Source organism: Pipistrellus kuhlii, unplaced genomic scaffold, assembly GCF_014108245.1.
Source record: "Pipistrellus kuhlii isolate mPipKuh1 unplaced genomic scaffold, mPipKuh1.p scaffold_m20_p_5, whole genome shotgun sequence".
Classification (NCBI taxonomy): domain Eukaryota; kingdom Metazoa; phylum Chordata; class Mammalia; order Chiroptera; family Vespertilionidae; genus Pipistrellus; species Pipistrellus kuhlii.
The window spans coordinates 79,578,488-79,597,749 of NW_023425551.1; the positions used below are offsets into that span (position 1 = coordinate 79,578,488).

General features: G+C 53.0%; 1 protein-coding gene across 8 annotated transcripts in view; it reads right to left on the minus strand.

The window, feature by feature from the left end:
- Nucleotides 1–10,672: 10,672 nt before the first annotated feature.
- Nucleotides 10,673–19,262, minus strand: part of BRPF3 (bromodomain and PHD finger containing 3) — a 37,033-nt gene continuing 28,443 nt past the window's right edge. For 4 of the 8 annotated variants that reach the window (XM_036413738.2, XM_036413736.2, XM_045573343.1 and 1 more), the window contains 3 exons: nt 18,148–18,245; nt 14,406–14,560; nt 10,673–12,831 (listed from right to left, as the gene is read on the minus strand). In XM_036413738.2, coding sequence (XP_036269631.1) covers nt 12,648–12,831; nt 14,406–14,560; nt 18,148–18,245 — 437 coding nt within the window. In that variant the 3' untranslated portion in view covers nt 10,673–12,647. Of the gene's footprint in view, nt 12,832–14,405; nt 14,561–18,147; nt 18,246–19,262 lie in introns of those variants that run through there. The other 4 variants (XR_006740097.1, XM_036413742.2, XR_006740098.1 and 1 more) reach the window with 3 other exon arrangements.

Consider the following 19,262-nt stretch of genomic DNA (forward strand, 5'->3'; position numbering starts at 1 on the left):
CCACATAAAGACTCCCATTGTGCCACCTCTTGCATTTTTATTGCATTAAAAGAAAATAATAATAACTTGGCTGTCTGCCTGAGTAGGCTGTCAAACCTAATACCTAGAATGGTGCCTTGCGCCAGGAGAAGTGTAATAAGTGTTTGCTGAGTGAGGTAGGAGGTAGGATGGGCTCAGCTACAAGGAAGAGGAAGCCTGGCCGGCAGAGCTTGCATAGACAGTGCACAGTTTGCATTTTCACGTGGCAAGGTCACCACCGGCAGCTGCTGCGGCTGCTTCTCTGCTCCGTTCACCCGGCCTTACAGTGTGATCCGCTGGGCTTGCTGGCTTTTCCTCCGCGGGACTGTGCCTCAGTCACAGGGCCGCTGCCTCTGCTCCCGTCACGCACTCATCTTTAAGGGGGGAGTGACAGAGGGGCAATGGCAAGGCGAATGCCCCCTAAGGTGACCAGACGTCCCGCTTTTGGCGGGACAGTCCCGATTCTTAACAACTTGTCCCGCATTAAAGAACAATTTGTCCCGCGGCCCGCGGCGTTTTAAAAAAGTCCCGATTTCACTTTTTTTTTTTACAACGCCACAGGATGCGGGACAAATTGTTAAGAATTGGGACTGTCCCGCCAAAAGCAGGACGTCTGGTCTCCTTATCCTAGCAGCCACCAACCAGTAGCTTATGTCCCTCGGCCAAAGCGTGGATGACACGGCCATCCCAAGCTCCGAGCGAGACCGGGAAAGAGGCTGCCTGGATGGCCAGTCTGTGCGCGTGGAGCCGGCACAGAGGCCTGGCGCGGTGTGGGCGGCCATTCGAGAGGGATCACCGCAAACGGAGAACACGTGCTCAGTCAGTACTTACTGGTGGAAGTCCATCTTTTTATGACCTGATTCTTCTGTAATTTTTTTTTAATTTCAATTCCAGTTTATATTAAAAATTATTTGATATTCGTTGCAGGTGTACAGCAGAGTAGTCCCACTGACTTTTAATAATGTATAAAGAGCCCTCGTCATTGCTGTGGCTAATCAACACTGAGTACACCGTCTGTCTGTCTGCCAAGCTTCGTGCAGGAATTTGCTCATCTCTTCGCAATACCTGTGACACCGGTCTCACCCAGCTCCATTTTACACGGGAAGCAATTGCATCGCAGGTAATTACACACCTCGTCCGACTTGTTGGGTTACCAGCCGGTAAACGGGGCAGCGGGGGTTTGAACTCGGCCTGACCCCCGAGCCCATGCTCCTCCCTGGAACTTTGGCTCCTCAGACCCGAGCCCGGAACATTCCGGATGGAGGGACGCTGAGGCCCAGAGGTGGGGGGCGACAGCTCCAGGTCACAGCAAGCCACTCCCGAGCCAGAGCCAGGCCCGGGGTGCGGGGCTCCCAGGCCCCTGAGCACAAACTGCACGTTAGTTTAAGGCCTTTGGAGAGACAAGCGGCCGAACGTGGGGTGCAGTGCACAATGGGTTTAAAAACATGTATCTGAGTTTAGGTTTGGGAGATTAGAACAGCTTGTTTCTTTTTTTAAGTGGACACTTGATGAGTTGGCTCCCACGGTGACCCCCCGGTGGGAACTCCGGTCCACACAGGGTTTTGGGTTCTTGGCGGCAGGAGGAAGAGGAAGGGATGTCCGTCAGGGAGCCGGTGGGGCTCACACTCCCAGCTCCGGCCCAGAACGCCTTCTCCGTGGTGTCTGACCGCGTCCCGTGTGCAGCCTGGGAAGCCGCCTGGCCGAGTGCGACCTGGGGGGTTCAAATCCCACTCTCCCCCAGCTGACTGTGAGATCCGGGCCTGGTTCCTGAGGAGAAGCGGGGCTCCGGGTTCCAGGAGCCTCAGTCCCTGCTCTGTCCCTGCGCCCTTCGCCCTCAGCGGCGCCTCCCTCCCGCTGCGCCCGCCTCCCCGGCCCCCAGGCCCTATGTCTGCAGAACTGAAATCTTCCAGGGAGACCTTTGCTGAGATTGAAGTCATTCCGATGGAGCGGGTGAGACCCTAGTCTCAGTGAGGTTATAAGCACAGGCTCTCCACGTTGAGAATGTGGCCTCCCGTGTGCGCAGTGTGTCCCCTCCAGGTCTGTTCCCCTGCAGGGCAGGGGGTTAGCCGCAGTCCCCCTCAGGGCTGTAGAGGGGGCTGGGGGACTGTGACTGAGCCTGGTCACGTGGTGAGCAGGCACACCTCCCCAGCTGATCCCTGGTCACGTGGTGAGCAGTCAGACCTTCCCAGGTCCTCCCACAGCTGATCCCTGGTCACGTGGTGAGCAGGCACACCTCCCCAGCTGAGCCCTGGTCACGTGGTGAGCAGGCACACCTCCCCAGCTGAGCTCTGGTCACGTGGTGAGCAGGCACACCTCCCCAGCTGATCCCTGGTCACGTGGTGAGCAGTCAGATCTTCCCAGGCCCTCCCACAACTGAGCCCTGGTCACGTGGTGAGTACGGCACACCTCCCACAGCTGAGCCCTGGTCACGTGGTGAGCAGTCACACCTTTCCTCCCACAGCTGAGCCCTGGTCACGTGGTGAGCAGGCACACCTCCCCAGCTGAGCCCTGGTCACGTGGTGAGCAGGCACACCTCCCCAGCTGAGCCCCGGTCACGTGGTGAGCAGGCACACCTCCCATGGTTGAGCCCTGGTCACGTGGTGAGCAGGCACACCTCCCCAGCTGAGCTCTGGTCACGTGGTGAGCAGGCACACCTCCTCAGCTGAGCTCTGGTCACGTGGTGAGCAGGCACACCTCCCCAGCTGATCCCTGGTCACGTGGTGAGCAGGCACACCTCCCCAGCTGAGCTCTGGTCACGTGGTGAGCAGGCACACCTCCCAGGCCCTCCCACAGCAGTTTTCATCTGAGTTTCAGTGCAGGTTTGACAACACATCTTTGCTTCTTTTAAGGCACGGACAGTGGGGCAAATGTCTAATGTGGCACCAGAGGGGATGGCATAGCAGGCAGTGGCAGCGAGCCTGGGACTGCAGGACAGGAGACCTGAGTTTGAGGCTGGGCTTGCCACCCGCGCCTATGTGTCCTTTCTCCGCGTCAGTTTTCCTGCTGAAGAACCTGGGGGCGGGGAGAGGGGGTTGGGGGAGAGGGTCGGGGATAAAAGAGGTGACCGGTCTGATCATCCCGGCCATAGACGTCCTTGCGCTCACAGCCACCCACACATCTTCTCGAAAGCCTTAAGTCACCGCACTCGCAGCAGCTGGGTGAAGGTTCAGGGTCCAGTCCTCTGGGTTTGAGAATGAAGAATCCTCCTAAGACCTCCTCCCAGACCAAGGAGAGCCGGTCAGGGGGAAGCAGCAGCCTCTCCGTGTGAGGGTCCCAGGCCTGTCCTCCCCCTCCTGCCTCCCCACCTCCTCTATCCCCCCCCCCCCCCCCACACACACACAGTGTGACTCCATCTTCCACCTCTTCCCCAGACACCCCGTAAACCTGCTCTCGGATCCTCTCCACGTTCTGAAATTTGCTCAGCACCTTCTGGGTGCCAGGCATCCTCTGGGAGTGAGCAGAGAACGTGGGTGGAGAGAGTGCCCCGCAGGGAGCAGGATGAGCTGGGGAGGGCAGAGACGAGTTTGCAAGCAGGGACAGGCATGAGCTGGGAGTGTGTGAAGACACGGTAATGGTGCAATGTAAGGTGACATGTGGGGAACCTCTTTTGTTCGGATAATAAGAGCCCAGGAAGAGAGCGCCATGGCAGGTGGAGAAATGCCGGGGAGCATGTTGTTTCTTCCAGATCAAAGCTGCCGCCTGGGCACGAGCTCTGCTGGTGCAAGCGCCCAGGGCAGAGCTGCTGGAGGTGACCAGCTTCTTAGGGTGAAGGAACTTCTGTCACCCCTGAAATGGAGCCGCTATTTCAAGAGACTTGAAATAATGATAATTTATTAGTGTCATCTGCGGACAGCCATGGGTTGGTGTAGAGGAGTTAACTCATTTAAGCTCATCGGCACAACGCAGGTAGTAACAGTCCCTCCCCCTCCCGTTTCTGAGACGTAAATGAGCTAAAACGTGCAGAGACTGGTCTGTGTTGGCCAGATATTCTCATCTTCCTCGTCCTTGCTGCCAAAAACAAGCTCCCAGGGCCTGTGCCTCCGGCATTTCTGGGTGGAAACCAGCCCGAGAGCGAAGCTGAGCTGCAGGTCCCTCCCCATGGGCTGCATTGCAACATCCGCTGGGAGGCAGTGTGCCCGGGAGGGAGTGGGGGGAAGGGCACTGTGCTGGGAGCCAGGAGCCCTGGGCTGCCATTCCTCCTCAGCCTGCAAGGCAGAGGCAAGCTATTACAAACGATTAAATACATTCACAACTTCCGGTCTAGATGGCGGAACAGGCAAATGCTGTGCTCACCTCCTCCCACCACCACATCAGTATTACAGTGAAATTCTGGAACGACCTTGAGAACCACCTGAAGATTAGCCAGAGCTCCTATAACGAGGGACAAGCAGCTGTGAGACTGGTAGGAGGGGTGGAGACATGAAATGGGCCGGTCCCAGACGCATGGATGGTGGCTAAGAGCGAGGAGGGATCACACAGGTCCCCAATGAGGAGCGAGGGGACCCAGCCTCACACCAGGCTCCGGCCCCGAGCACCGGTGCTGGGAAGAGGAGTCCTCGTAATATGTGGCTGTGAGTATCAGAGGGGATTCTGTCCAGGTGAGACAGGGGACCGCTGTCTTAAAGGGCCTGTGCATCCTTGCTCCCTCACAATTACTTGCCTTAAACTCCAGTGCAGGGACAGCAGCAGTTCAAAAACCACAGGGACATACAGCGAGAAGATGGCTTCAGGGCAAGGGCGGAAGGGGCAGCTTTCCCCCAGACAGGAAGTGCTGGCTGAAGCCATTGTTCCTTTGTTAAGCCCTCTCCCCACAGAGCCATCAGGCACAGGTGGATGCCAAATCTGAGTCTCCGTCAGCCAGGCGAACACTGCTCTTATCCCACCCAGGTGATTCTCTGAGGCCCCTCCCACCTAACCAGCACTCTAGCCTGAACCTCGCAAGCAGCCAGCCTCAACCCACACTGCGGATTTTCCTAAAATCTCTGAAAGGTCCACAAACCCAAACAGGTAACAACTGGCCTCAGTATGTCCTGGACCCTGGCTGAGTGGCCCCGCACTAGTGGCAGCTGGCTCAGTTCACAGCATGGGCAGCTGCCAACTGCAGGTCACTTTGTAGCTCCTGCCAGGAGGCCCCAGGCTGGGCACAGGCAGTGGTTGACCTGGGGCTGGACTAGAGCTCTTCCCAAGAAGACCCAGAACCAACACTCCGATGGCTGGCTTCCAGCCACACCGGGGCACCACCCAACCACCTCTGCAAGGGTCTCACTGAAGTGAACCCCACTCTGTGAGGTCAGTCCTCGCACAAAAGCTTGTTCACTTCGGTCACAGCCAATCAGCCAGAGGTCATCCCACCCACTGACATGCATACAGTAATCAGGGCTCCACTACAACAGGAGGGCACACACAACCCACATCAGGGACATCCCTGGAACACCCAGCGCAGGTGAGTGGGGAGTTTGCCCCACTGGGCCCCAGGACACCTACTGCATAAGGTCATCCTGTCAAGGCCAGGAGACATAGAAGAGCTACCTAATACATAGAAACAAACATGGGGGGTGCGGTGGGGGGCAGCCAAAATGAGGGGACAAAGAAACATGTCCCAAAGAAAGAACAGTACAAAACTCCAGAAAAAAGAACTAAAAGAAATGGAGTCAAGCAATTTACTAGATGCTGAGTTCAAAATACCGACATAAGGATGCTCAGTGAACTTAGGGGAAGAACAGGTAAACTCAAAGAGAACTTACACAAAGAGATAGAAGCCATAAAAAAGAACCAGTCAGAAATGAATAATACAATAGCTAAAATGAAGAATACACTAGGTAGAGTCAAAAGAAGATTAGATGAAGCAGAATACACTAGGTAGAGTCAAAAGAAGATTAGATTCAATTAGAGAATTGAATCAGCAATTTTGGAGAAAAGGTAGCAGAAAACACCCAATCAGAACAGCAAAAAGAAAAAAGAATTTCAAAAAATTAGGATTGTCTAAGGGACCTCTGGACATCAAGTGTAAGAACATTCACATTATAGCGGGACAAGAGAGAACAAAGGGCTGAAAACCTATTTGAAAAAAAAATAATGACTGAAAACTTCCCCTAACCTGGTGAAGGAAATAGACATACAAGTCCAGGAAGCACAGAAAGTCCCAAACAAAATGAACCCAAAGAGTCCCACACCAATACACATCATAATTAAAATGCCAAAGGTTAAAGACAAAGAGATAATCTTAAAATCAGCTAGAGAGACAGTTATCTTCAAAGGAGTTTTTCCATATGACTGTCAGTTGATTGCAAAACAGAAACATTCCAGGACAAAAGGGATTGGCATGAAATATTCGAAGTAATGAAAAGCAAGGACCTACAACCAGAACTACTTGACCCAGCAATGCTCTCATTTAGAGTCAAAGGAACAGATAAAGAGCTTCCCAGACATGAAAAAGCAAAAGGAGTTCATCAACACCAAACCAGTATTACAAGAAGAAGAAAAGAAAATTTAAAATATGAATAATACAATAGCAATAACTAATTACTTTAAACGAAATGCATTAAATGCTCTAATCAAAAGACATAGAGTAGCTGAATGGATAAGGAAACAAGACCCACACATATGCTGCCTAAAAAAGACCCACTTCAGATTGAAAGGCACACACAGACTGAAAATAAAGAGATGGAAAAATATATTTCATGCAAATAGAAACAAACAAACAAAAAAAGCTGAGGTAGCAATATTTATGTCAGACAAAATAGACTTTAAAACAGAGGCTTTAACAAGAGCCACATATGGTATATTTCCTTATACCATAGCCAAGATATGGAAGCAACCTAAGTGCCATCGATAGCTGATTGGATGGAGAAGAGATGGTACATCTACACAATGGAACATCACTTGAACATAAAAAAAGAACTCTTGCTCTGGCCAGTGTGCAGCTCGGTTGCATCATCCTGTGCACAAAAATAGAGGTCACCGACTGGCGGTCCATGGGGTCCGAAAGGTTGGCAACCGCTGCACCTAAAGGTTACTGGTTTCATCCTAGTCATGGTGAGTACAGGAGACAGCTGGTTGGTGTTTTTCTCATACACTGATGTTCCTTTCTCTCTCTTCTCCCCCCACTTCTCTAAAACCAGTAAAAAAAAAAAAAAAAAAAAAAAGCATATACTCAGGTGAGGATTAAAAATAATTTTTTTAAAGTAAGAAGAATAAAATCTTACCATATGCAGCAACATGGATGGACCTAGAGGGTATTATACTAAGTGAAAATGTGCAAGAAAGACAAGTACCATATGATTTTACTTATATATGTAATCTATACTAATAAAAGGGTAATATGCTAATTAGACCAGATAGACTGGACATCTTCTGGACGTTCTTCTGGACAAAGCCACGGTGTCAGGGGCTGAGGCAGAGGTGGTTAGGGATGATCAGGCTGGCAGGGGAGAGCAGTTGGAGGCAATCAGGCCAGCGGACAGAGGCAGTTGGGGCAATCAGGAAGGCAGGAAGAGTGGTTAGGGGCAATCAGGCAGGAAGGCAGAGGGGTTAGGGGCGATCAGGCAGGCAGGCGGGTGAGCAATTGGGAGCCAGCAATCCTAGATTGTGAGAGGGATGTCCCAGATTGGAAAGGATACAGGCCAGGCTGAGGTACCCCCATCCACCTTGCAATGCACAATACATGAATATTGTGCAATGGGCCTTTAGTCCAAAAAATAAAAATAAATGAATAATCAAAATAGACACAGAGAACAGATTGATATTGCCAGATGGGAGGGTTAGGGGGCTAAGTGAAAATGGTGAAGGGATTAAGAAGTACAAATTGGCAGTGACAAAGATGTAAAGTATAGCTGAGAGAATATAGTCAATCCTATCTAATAAAAGTAATATGCAAATTGACCATTACTCCAACACACAAAATGGCTGCCCCCATGTGGACACAAGATGGCCATGACAAGATGGCCAGCAGGGGAGGGCAGTGGGGATGGAGCAGGCCTGCAAGGGAGGGCAGTCAGGGGTGATCAAGCATGCAGGGGAGGCAGTTAGGGGTAACCAGGCTAGCAGAGGAGAGAAATTGGGGACGACTGGGCCTGCCGAGAAGGGCAGTTGGGGGGGACCCAGGCCTACAAGGGAGAGCAGTTTGGAGGGACCAGGCCAGCAGGGACGGGCAGTTAGGGGTGACCAGGCATTCAGGGAAGAGCAGTTAGGGTTGACCAGGCCTGAAGGGGAGGGCAGTTAGGAGTAACCAGGTCTGAAGGGGAGCAATTAGGCATCAATCAGGCTGTCAGGGGAGTGGTTAGGGGGTAATCAGGCTGGCAGACAGAAGCAGTTATGGCAATTAGGAAGGCAAGCAGGCAAGTAGTTGGGAGCCAGCAGTCTCGGATTGGAGAGGGTGCAGACTGGGCTAAGGAACAACACCCCCTCTCCCCCATGCATGAATTTCGTGCACCGGACCTCTAGTATTATAATAACTGTGTATGGTGCCAGGTGAGTACTTGACTTATCGGGATTACTTTGTAAGTTATATAAATGTTTAACTGCTGCACTGTACACCTGAAACTACTATAATATTGAATGTCAACTGTAATTGAAAAGAAAAAAAAAATTCACACTAGCACCGTTTCTAGAAGCAAATATTGGAAGCTACCCAAATGTCCTTAAACAGTACAACAAAATATTAAACGTGCAATCTTAGTGCAAGGAACTCCATACTGGAGTGAAAATGAGCTAACCGCAGCCGAACACCAGCATGCCTGAATTGTGTGTGTGTGTGTGGGGGGGGGGGGGGGGTAAAAGGAAGTTGTAGAAGAATTCATGCAGTAGACACTTTCTTCTCTTCAAAATCCAGAAAGGTGAGACCACACTAGACTTCTATATGGTGATGTAAACGTGTGTAAACACGTGGCAGGACTTTAAAGGAAGAAGGGCACGTGCTCTGGGGAGGGATAGAAAGGAGGGTATTTCATCTGCTCAGTATTAAGCGGAGCCAGGGGTCCCTCCAGCCGCCAGGATCTGGGCCTTGTGTCCCCCAGGCCAGATCTGACCCGAGGATGCCAAGGATGGGGCCAGCGTCCAGCAGCTGCCGGGGATGGCTCTGCAGCCCTTTGTTCCCAGACGGGCTGGCGGGCTTTCCCTGACCCTGCCTTCTTATCTCAGACCTCCCCCCACCGGGATCTGAGCAACTCCTCTGGCATCGCTTCAGAGTCCTCTGAGCCTTCATCCCCATGACGGACATGTGCCTGAGTCGCCGAGGTCAGCCAGCCGGGCCCTTTCATCCTTTCTCATCCTCCCCTCAAGGACTCGGGGTCCTTGCTCTGCTGCCCCACATTCTTTTCACACCCGTGACTCAAAGGAAAGCAGGTCACAGGCATGGCCCCAAGGACCATGGCCTTGAGAGGCACAGGCAGATGCCCATGGGTCCTGAGGCACCAGCCGGCGGCAGGGCAGGACGGAGCCAGGAGCAGGGGTGCTGCTGCTCTGCTGGGAGGAGGCCTCAGGACCAGGTGGGGCTGGGCTGTGGAAGAGAGCGGCCCCAGCCCGCTGGCCAGCGATGGAGGGGCCAGGAGGGTTGTTATTCCCGCTAAGAACTACCTTATTCCCCTCGGAGCCAGTGAGGGGCCTGGAGGCAGCGCTGAGGGGACGGGGGAGCTCTCCCGTCCCCTCCGCCCCCTCCGAGGGGGGCTCCCCCATTGGAAAGCACCTTCGGTTCATAACACACTCCAGGGGCCAGGGCTGTTACTAAGGAAGAGAGAAGCCGAGCTGTATGAGGGGGCTTAGAGGAGCCGTTCGATGAGCAGGTCTGGAGCAAATGCCGGGGGCTGGACACACTAGTGTTGGTGAGTTAGTGGAGCCGCTGGACGCGCACAGCCAGCCATGGGGTGGGAGTTGTGCAGCCGGTGGTCGCGCACAGCCGGCCGTGGGGTGGGAGTTGTGCAGCCGGTGGTCGTGCACAGCCGGCCGTGGGTGTGAGTTGTGCAGCCGGTGGTCATGCACAGCCGGCTGTGGGTGCGAGTTGTGCAGCGGGTGGGAAGCTATTGGCAGAGTCTGCTGGGCTGAACACACACCTGTCCCATGGCCTGGCAGTTCTGCTCCTGGGGATGCCCTGAAGACATCCCTGTGTCCATCATAGCACACGGACAAGAATGTCCACAGCAGGCTGTTCACCACAGCCCCAGCCAGACTGGTTCAACGAACTCCAAGGTGCTTATACATGTGCGGCTACTCGGCAGTCCAGGACACACTGCAGTGACATGCAAAACGGGAGGCGTTCAGAGACAGGGTGCTGCATGGAAGAAGCCGGACAGGAAGAGCACACCCTGCGGGATTCCATCGCCTGAGGGTCAGAACCGGGCACCCTGCTCAGTACCCACAGAACTCCAGGCAGCAGTTCCCCTGGGGCACAGGGCGTGCTCTGTACTGTGAGCTGGGCAGTGGGTTCCTGGATGTATACACACGTAAAAATTCATGGAGTTTAAACGTAGGCTTGTGCACCTTAATTACTATATGTAAGGTTGTATCTAAAGCAACAATACCCAGCCACACAGCCCTCTGCACCTATATCAGCCGGGCTAGACAACTCCATTCTTGACGGCCCTGGCCTGAGGAGGGGGCTGGAGGAGCTCAGGAGAGAGGTACAGCCGCCCACAGAAGACACCAAGAGCGACCCGGCAACTGCTGCCCATTAGAACATTTATTTCTCAGAGAGAAAATAATTTCAGACAGTCATATTATAGTAGGTAAAATTAACTTTTGTACCCTTTACAAGCATAGATTTTCTGTTTATTACCTCTCTTATACCATCTGTTATAAACAATTCTAGAAAGCAAATAAAGTCACTTTCTACAATACAATAAATAGAGCATCGTGTGCTTCACAGCAGATGCGACTGAGGCACGCAGGCCCCACGTCACAGCAGGATCTGAGCGTTTCCCATTCCAAAAGCGCCGTCTTCAAAATGAGACTCAGAGAGAGAGAGAGAGAGAGAGAGAGAGGGGGGGGGGGGAGAGAGAGAGAGAGAGAGAGGGAGAGGAGATACACACAGAAAGAGGAGAAATAGAGAAAGCCCCGAGATCTTACAACACAGGTTGAGACGAAGGTCACAGAGTCCACAGCCGACTGACTACCTGGGGAGAGGGGTGCACTGGCTCCTTAAATACCACACTGTGTGCACTTAAATACTCAGCCACACAATGGAGGACTAGTCATGGGAACTATAGGCCTGAATAATTTAGAGCAGTATTTTACAATTATGTACACCGTGTCCTTCCCTCGCCATGGGCTGCGTTGTATTTTGAGTATTGTACAAAACCAACCCCATCCTTTGTGTTCTGGTTCTGTTGCTTCCATTTAAGACTCTGGCTCGTGTCCGAAATGTATAAGAAGTTGTGGTGGTTGGTTGATTGTATTTTTAAAAACTCGTGTGTGTAAAAATGGCAGTAATCTCCCCAGTGACTTCGTTTTGTCCAAAACTCCCCTATGAAAAATTCAAAACAATGAAAAAGAACGTCGGGGGGGGAAAATCAACATGGCGATCGGCGGCCTGCACCTGGCCCGAGACTTTGGTGCCTAAGAGGTGAGAGGAAACACCCGAGAACATCGGAGCCTCTGCAACTCCTGCTTTGTCAGTCAGCTTCCCATTTCACAGCTTTTTTCCTTCCGTTTTTGAGAAGGTGGTGGTGGGAGGGGTGGAGGAGAAAGAGGGAGGGCAGAGGGTCTGAAATAAAAGTGCAGGCTTCCCGGGATTGGGAAGTGGGTGGCAGGCTGGGCAGGGCCGGAAGACGCTGCACTGCAGGCACCATGCCGTCCGCGGGGTGGACGGGCAGGAGGCCGCCGCTGCAGGAAACTAGAAGAGGCCCCAGGGACAGAGAGGAAGAAGGAAGGGCAGAGGGTTCAACCTCAACAAGCCGCAGCCTTAGCCTCAACCTGCCTCTTGGCCAGACAGGACGAGGGCAGGAGGCCCCCTCAATCCAGAGGGAAGCTCTCCCAGGTGGGTGTCTGCAGACGAAAGGGTCAGCGGGAGGGGGAGCTGGGGGGGGGGGGCAGGGAGCATGTGCTGGTGGAGGGGTCACCCGAGTGGCAGGCTGGCCTCTGTTCTGGGACCTGAGGAGCCAGGCGGAGGCACCCACCTAGCATAGCAGCTGGCCTCAAAGGGAAACACAAAGACCGATTTGGTAATGGTTTCTGTCAGTTTGGCACAAGAGAAAGGAAAGGAAGAGGGGAAAGACTGGGCGGAGGGTGCAGGCGGGACAGGGAAGAGGTGTGAGAATGGGTGATTGGAGGATTTGGGGGGGAGGGTGAGCACACTGACATTCCCCACGGGACCCGAGTGTACCCACAGCACCTCTGGGGTCAATGTCAGCGCCTCGCTCACCTGAGGTGTGGTTACCTGGGAGTGGGGTGGAGGGGTCGCACACCCTGAAGAGCAGGGGACCCCTGCGTCTGAGGCCAGGTCCCTCTCCTTGCTGGGCCTCCCAGCTGCTTCTACTTCTAACTGGTTCTTCAGTGGACCAGCCCCTGAGGGAGCTCAGGTGGGAGTTTTTGGCACACAGTAGGCCCAACAGGGGACCATGCAGTTTGTCAAAACTGGGGCCCCAGCCCAGGCAGCCCCCGGCCTGCTGTGAAGGGGACAGAGGCAGGGCGGCCCGCCCTTACAGGTAGCTGGAGGGGACGAAGGAGTGGGGCCCGCGGACACGGCTCAGGTGGATCATTGCTCGGTCGTAGGCCACCTGCACCGACTTGCGGATGCTAGTCTTGCGACCTTCCAGCATCTTGAGCTTGTCCACGGTGTCCTCCACGCCCAGGGGCAGGACTTTGTCTCTCGGAAGCCACTGCCTAAAACACAGTAACAGTAAGATGCCCGGGCCTTGGTGAGTGGGTCCCACGAGGGTGCCCTCAGCGCCTGTGTGCCCAGGACCAGCACACAGTAGGGAAGGGACAGGCAGAGGGAAGCAGACTGGGACGCCTCAGAAAGGCCACCAGGGGACCTGTTTTTGCAGTCAGCCCCCTCTGCTCAGGAGGTAGTCAGGGCAAGAGCCAGGACGGCCCAGTGCTGCCTCTGGACCTGGTGGGGCCATCGGAGGGCTCCAGGCTCGCCCTTGCAGAATCGGGGAGTTCTGCTAGGAAGTGGGACTGATGCCAGCATTAATCAACTGATCCCTGGGGGCCTGAACCTGGTACTTTTTAAAAATATATCACCAGGTGACTCCAACCTGTGGTTTGTGTCTTAGTTAGACTGTGGAGCCCTGGCTTTCCTCCTCTGTATAAATGAGGACAAATGCAAAGTAATTCACATTAAGGACACTGAGGAATCACATACATGGCAGCTATATTCATCATTATTATCACTCTCACTAGCTCCTCCTACTGCCTCATTCTGTGGAAGCGAAGGTGAAGCTCCTGCTGGTGCTGAGAGAAGCCTGAAGTGCAACCAACAGCATGACCAGCCCCTGACCCAGGACCGAAACAGAGTTCCTGCAGCCACTGGGAGTCCGGCAGCTACGAGCTCTCCGCTGGGTTCTCTCCAGAAATCACCTACCACGTGGGAGCTGCCTGCCCAAGGTCCCTCCCTGCCCAGGGGCAGCCAGCACTCAATGTCTAGTTGGCTTGTGGGTACAAAGGCACAGCCTCAATTTCTGACATGGCTACCGAGCCGCCCAGCTCCAGAGCTCCCCATAAGGTCAGCTGAAGCCTCCAGGGCAAGAGCATTGCATGCAGTTCAATATTTTCTTCTCCCAATGCTGTGTCCCCCCCGTCCCTCATCCCCACAGCTCCCCCCAATGCTGCGTCCCTCATCCCACAGCTCCCCCCCAATGTTGTCTCCCCCGTCCCTCATCCCCACAGCTCCCCCCCAATGCTGCGTCCCTCATCCCCACAGCTCCCCCAATGCTGCGTCCCTCATCCCCACAGCTCCCCCCCAATGCTGCGTCCCTCATCCCACAGCTCCCCCCCAATGCTGTGTCCCTCATCCCACAGCTCCCCCAATGCTGCGTTCCTCACGTCCCTCATCCCACAGCTCCCCCCCAATGCTGTGTCCCCCCCGTCCCTCATCCCCACAGCCCCCCCCCAATGCTGTGTCCCCCCCGTCCCTCATCCCCACAGCTCCCCCCCAATGCTGTGTCTCCCCCGTCCCTCATCCCACAGCTCCCCTCCAATGCTGCGTCTCTCATCCCACAGCTCCCCCAAAGCTGTGTCCCCTGTCCCCACGGCTCTCCCCAGTAAGCCTCCTGAATCAAACTGCCATGTCAGAGCTTTCCCAGGGAATCTGGTCTCAGTTACTATTAACACTACTAATCGGTGTTGCTAGTAACACTAAGTTACTACTAACATGGCAAGTGCAGGCCAGCTGCTGGCGCCTCTCAGCAACTCAGCCTGCACCCTGCACCCTCCCAGCAGCAGCACCCACTCACCAGGTGCGCTTGTTGTCAAAAAAGAGGACAAGGAAGAGCTTCTCTCCAGCCTCGGCCTGTTTCTGCTCCCCCAGCTTCAGCACATCCAGTGGGGGGACAGGGATGGGGACACCATTGTGCAGGAGGCCCTCCCGGGGCATCTTGGGATCGATGATCTGGAGGTGGGAAAGGAGATGGCACTCAGCTCAGGGTGGACGGGGTGAGCAGGGCAGCCCGCCCCAGGAATAACCACCTAACCACCCCACAACCAAGCGATGGAGGTAGACTTCTTCCACGACTCTCAGTACCCCAAAATGGAGACTATTTCCCCAGCTCTGTCCTAATCCTCTGGCCCTGCCCACCCCGTCCTTCAGCAGAGGGAGAAGCTTGCTCCCCGAACTGTCAGGGCCGGGAGCTAGAACAGAAGTGACGGGAGCCCAGCCTCGGGGAGGCAAGGGGGTGGGTGCCTCTGATGTCCAGCGCCGACAGGCAGACTCCTTCCCCCCAGGGTCCCTGAGAGGAGGGGGTGGAGGCGGTTTTCCTTTAGAACCCCGCAATTCACTTTCGATGCTCAGGCCTTCCCAGACACCCAGCTGTGAAGAGGCTCTGCGTCAGCAGGGGCCCATCCTTCGGTTCTAGCCTAACAGCCTCTGCTTGCCCACCGCCTTCTTGCCTGACTGTGACTCGCTGGTGTGTGGACCAGGTACATTGTGGCACCTCCACGTGAGATAAGAGAGAAGCTGGAAGACTGAGCTTGGGTTGCTGGGAAGGAACAATGGCGTGGCTGAAACCAGGGCCACGGGACTAATGAGTCCTCAGGGCTGCATGTGGCACAAGGGCAGGGGCTTGGTGAAATGCCCGGTAATCAACCACCAGTTCTCCAGCACCGTGGAGCACCGACAAAGCTACCATTAGTCACACATGGCCAGCTCATGTCATGCTCGTGCTGGTGCTGAGAAGTCCGGACAGCTATTAGCCGAGAGGAAACCGCCAAGCACAGAAGGAGTTGTAGCTGCTTGAGACCTCGGCTGGGATTGAGCCCAAGCACCTGGACCCGCCTGGGCCTCTGCTGCCCACTGCCTGCACAGCCCCTCCTCCAGAGCAACTGGCTGGCCGTTGCGTGTGCTGAGGCCAGAGGGACTTGGAAACCTACTAAAGGAGCAGCTTTCTCCCGAGATGGAGCAATCTGAACTTCCAGCCCTGACCCAGGGGCCTCTTCCACAATAAACCGTTTTTAGTTACCTCTGGGTGTCGGCCAGCCTCTCTACATCCCTCTCGAGACAAGTAGCTGAAAACAGGTGCTCTGGTTAAGAGTTTACTCCAAGGACGAACCACACCCACCCCGTCCTCAGCTGTGTGATTTGGTCAAAACCCCATCTCCCAGCCTGTCTGTCCCTCCTGGGACTGACGCTCAGGGTCCCAATGGAAACCAACATACAAGCTCCTGAGCTTCCTCCATTACCCTGATGTTTCCCCCTGGACTCAGCCATGCTGGTCAAGGGCGGTGGGGTGGACGGTGAGGAATGTCCCTCAAGGCAGAAGCAAGGTGGGTAAGCTGCCACTGAGGCAAATGGGCCCCCAAGTAATAAAGGACGGTCCATTTATTCAAATGTTATGCAGATGTAAAATGACATGGAAATAAAGTTTGTGATAAACTTTAACATAATAAATGTGTGCATTCGCTATTACAGCTGTAATATATAAACAACCAACAGAAGGAACAGCACAAAGTGCTTACAGTTGGCATGTTAGAATAGTGGGGACTTAAATGGCTTTTCTCTATTTTCCCAAAACTATTGTACTATAATTAGATACATTACTTTATAGAAAAGCAAAAACCATTACAAAAATCCTAAATTTAAAAACTGTATACCCACTCTGGATGCAAGTACAGCTGGTCCTTGAGCACGGCTGTTAGAGACATGACCATGTGCAGTTGAAATCTGAGTACAGCTTCGGATTCCCTCAAAAGTTAACTACATTTGTCTCTTGGTATCCATGGGGGAAGGTTCCAGGACCCTGAGGTTACCGAAATCCGAGGACGGTCAAGACCCTCACACAGTCAGCCCTCTGCATCTGCAGATGGGAACCCTCGGTCTACAGAGGGCCAGCTGTGTGTATTGAGAAAAAAAAAAAATGCAGGAGTGAGTGGACCCACACAGCTCAAACCCATATTCGAAGGTCAACTGTACACATTTAGGAAAGCACAGTAGAGCATAAACCAAAATAGCACAGGTTGTGTTCAGGTGACTGGATTCAGGTGATGGTTGAATTTCTTTGATCACAAAAGAAAATGTATCATTAAGAAGGTAATTATGAAGAAAAAAAAAGATGAGTTTTAGTGGCTTTTTTGCAGTGACATTAAAAACAACAAAACCTGTGCAGCCTTGATCACTTCTCCAGAGACCAAGCTGGGAGTCTCAGGAACAGCAGGGCACAGGCACTGGGAGGACGGCCTGGGCCCCCGCCTCCTCAGGGGGCGGATGACAGCATGGATTCCAGCGCCTGCCACGGCTAAGGCAGGAGGCAGGCCTCCTGGGTCCCAGGGGGGCTTCCGCAAGGTGTACAACCTCGGAGCTGTGATTTCCTTGCCTGTCCAGTAAGGATCTTACCCTCCTTTATGAGCTCTGTGTGCACGCACGAGGTTAGTGGAGGTTCTCAAACTTGGCTATAAATCATCTGGGAAGCTTTTAAGAAATAGTCATGTCCACCTGGCCTCAGAGAGTTAAATGTGGTAGTTCTGAGATGGACCATCAGTATCTGCATTGTTTAAAAAATTCCCCTGGACGATTCTGACAAGCCCCAAAGTCAGAAGCAGCATCTTCCAGGGCCAGATGGACATGACCTCCCCAATACATAAAGAGCTCTAAGAAATAAGTCAATTATAAAAATAGAATTTTTAGCTACTGCTGGTGGGAGCATAACCTGGAACTTTTTAAAGGGCACCCTGGCAATTTGTATTGACTTTGCCTCAAGAAGGCACTCCTAAGAATTCCCCGAAAAGAAATAATCAGGGATGTGCACAAAGGCAAAACTACAATATTTCTTGCTGGTTATTTATCACAGTGAAAAATCCAAAAACAACTTAAATGAGCAATTAGGGAATGGTTAAAATAAGGTAAGTACATGCACAGGACTGAAGACAATGTTGTCATTAATGTGATATTGATGAAGAGTGAAGGCATGAGACATGCAGTTAAGTGAAAGGGAGGTTAAACAGACCATGGTCTTAGATATGCACATATGTATGCATTGAACAACAACAACAAAAAGACTGAGTGGATATACACCAAGGTCATCTCTGAACATATGGGACTATAGGTGATTTTGAACTCAGTGGCTCAGAACACAGGCATCACACATGTTAAGCTCTAACTCAAATTGCAACCCTGCCACTTAATAGCCAGATGACAAGAGTAAGAAACGGATCCTCAGTTTTCCCCCACAGAAATAAAAATAACCATACCTTCCCTCAGTATTCCAATTAGCATGACAAAGGTTTAAAAAAACACCTAAGCATGATTAGCAGCTTTTAGGATTTTTTATAACGAGCACATATTAGTTTTAAGCATTAGCAAATACATCCCTAAGAGCTCGTCTCCGTTTTCCCAAGCTGGGAGCCTTGTTGGTTTGGCCCACCCAAGGCTGGAAGGCACCCTGACTCCCACCACACTCGGATGGCTTGATCCAATCAGATAAGCCCCTGGGGCAAGGCAGGGGCCAGACTCGCCCAGGGAGGGGGAGGTGGCATGGGCAGACTCACCAAGGCAGGGTAGGAGGGATAGCCTCGGCACTTGGCCCACACCAGCTCCAGGGGCTCCAGGTCTCCACGGTCTTCAAAGGGCATCAGGAGGCTTCTGCCTGGGGTGGGGGAGGGGAGGAGACAGTGCCCAAAGGGAACTTGGAATTTGGCCCCGGAGGCCTGCCTGTGGCCTCCACTGGACTGGGGCAGCCTAGGAATAAGTCAGAAACATCCCCTCCACCCTTTCTCTTCCTGCCCCCTCCTAGGAAACTCTCAGACTAGATTAAGGGGTGGCAAACTTGGTGGATAAAGGGCCAAGAGTAAATACTTTAGGTTTGTGGACCACATGGTCTCTGCTGCAACTACTCAACTCTGCTCCGCAGCAAGAAAGCAGCCGCAGATAATCTGTAAATGGCTGAGTGTGGCTGTGTCCCAATAAAACTTTATTTTTGGAACTGAAATTTGAATTTCTTGTAATTTTCACATATTACAAAATAGCATTTTTCGGTGTGTTTTTTCAATCACCTGGAAACATAAAAACCATCCTTAGCTCATGGGCCCACAAAAGCAGGCAATAGGCCACCCTATGCTGACCTCTGGCTAGCACTCCTTGGAAAGTGTAACTGCTTCATCACCAGGGCCCCGGGCAGAGCCTCAGAGTGCTCCCTGGACCTCCAAGTGGAGTCCTCACGATGGAGGCTTCATGGAAAAAGACGCCTGGGACAGACAGACTTCGAGGGAAAACCACTTGCTAAGTGAGTTCTTTCCTGACACGCCACACCTGGCCACAGGTCACCTGATCACAGGGCCAAGCCGTTTGCAGGGCCTTCCCCTGCCCACTTTTATCAAACCGCACACAGTGTGTCACCCGGGGCAGGCACGGCTCTTCAGATTCCTGTGCTGCACCCAGTGCACTAGCACACATGGATGGGCGCTTTACAAAAGCACCTAACACACAGGAGCCTCCCTTCCCCTCCCCGTACTATAACTGGGGCAATAAAGGAAAAAGGCCCAAATCTCAGAGTGGAAATTATGTTTCTAAGGAAACATTATTGCCCCCACTTATTATTTCTTAAAAATGTACTACTAGTAATGAGGTATTGTTTCTACCTATTGAATCAATAGCAATAATAACA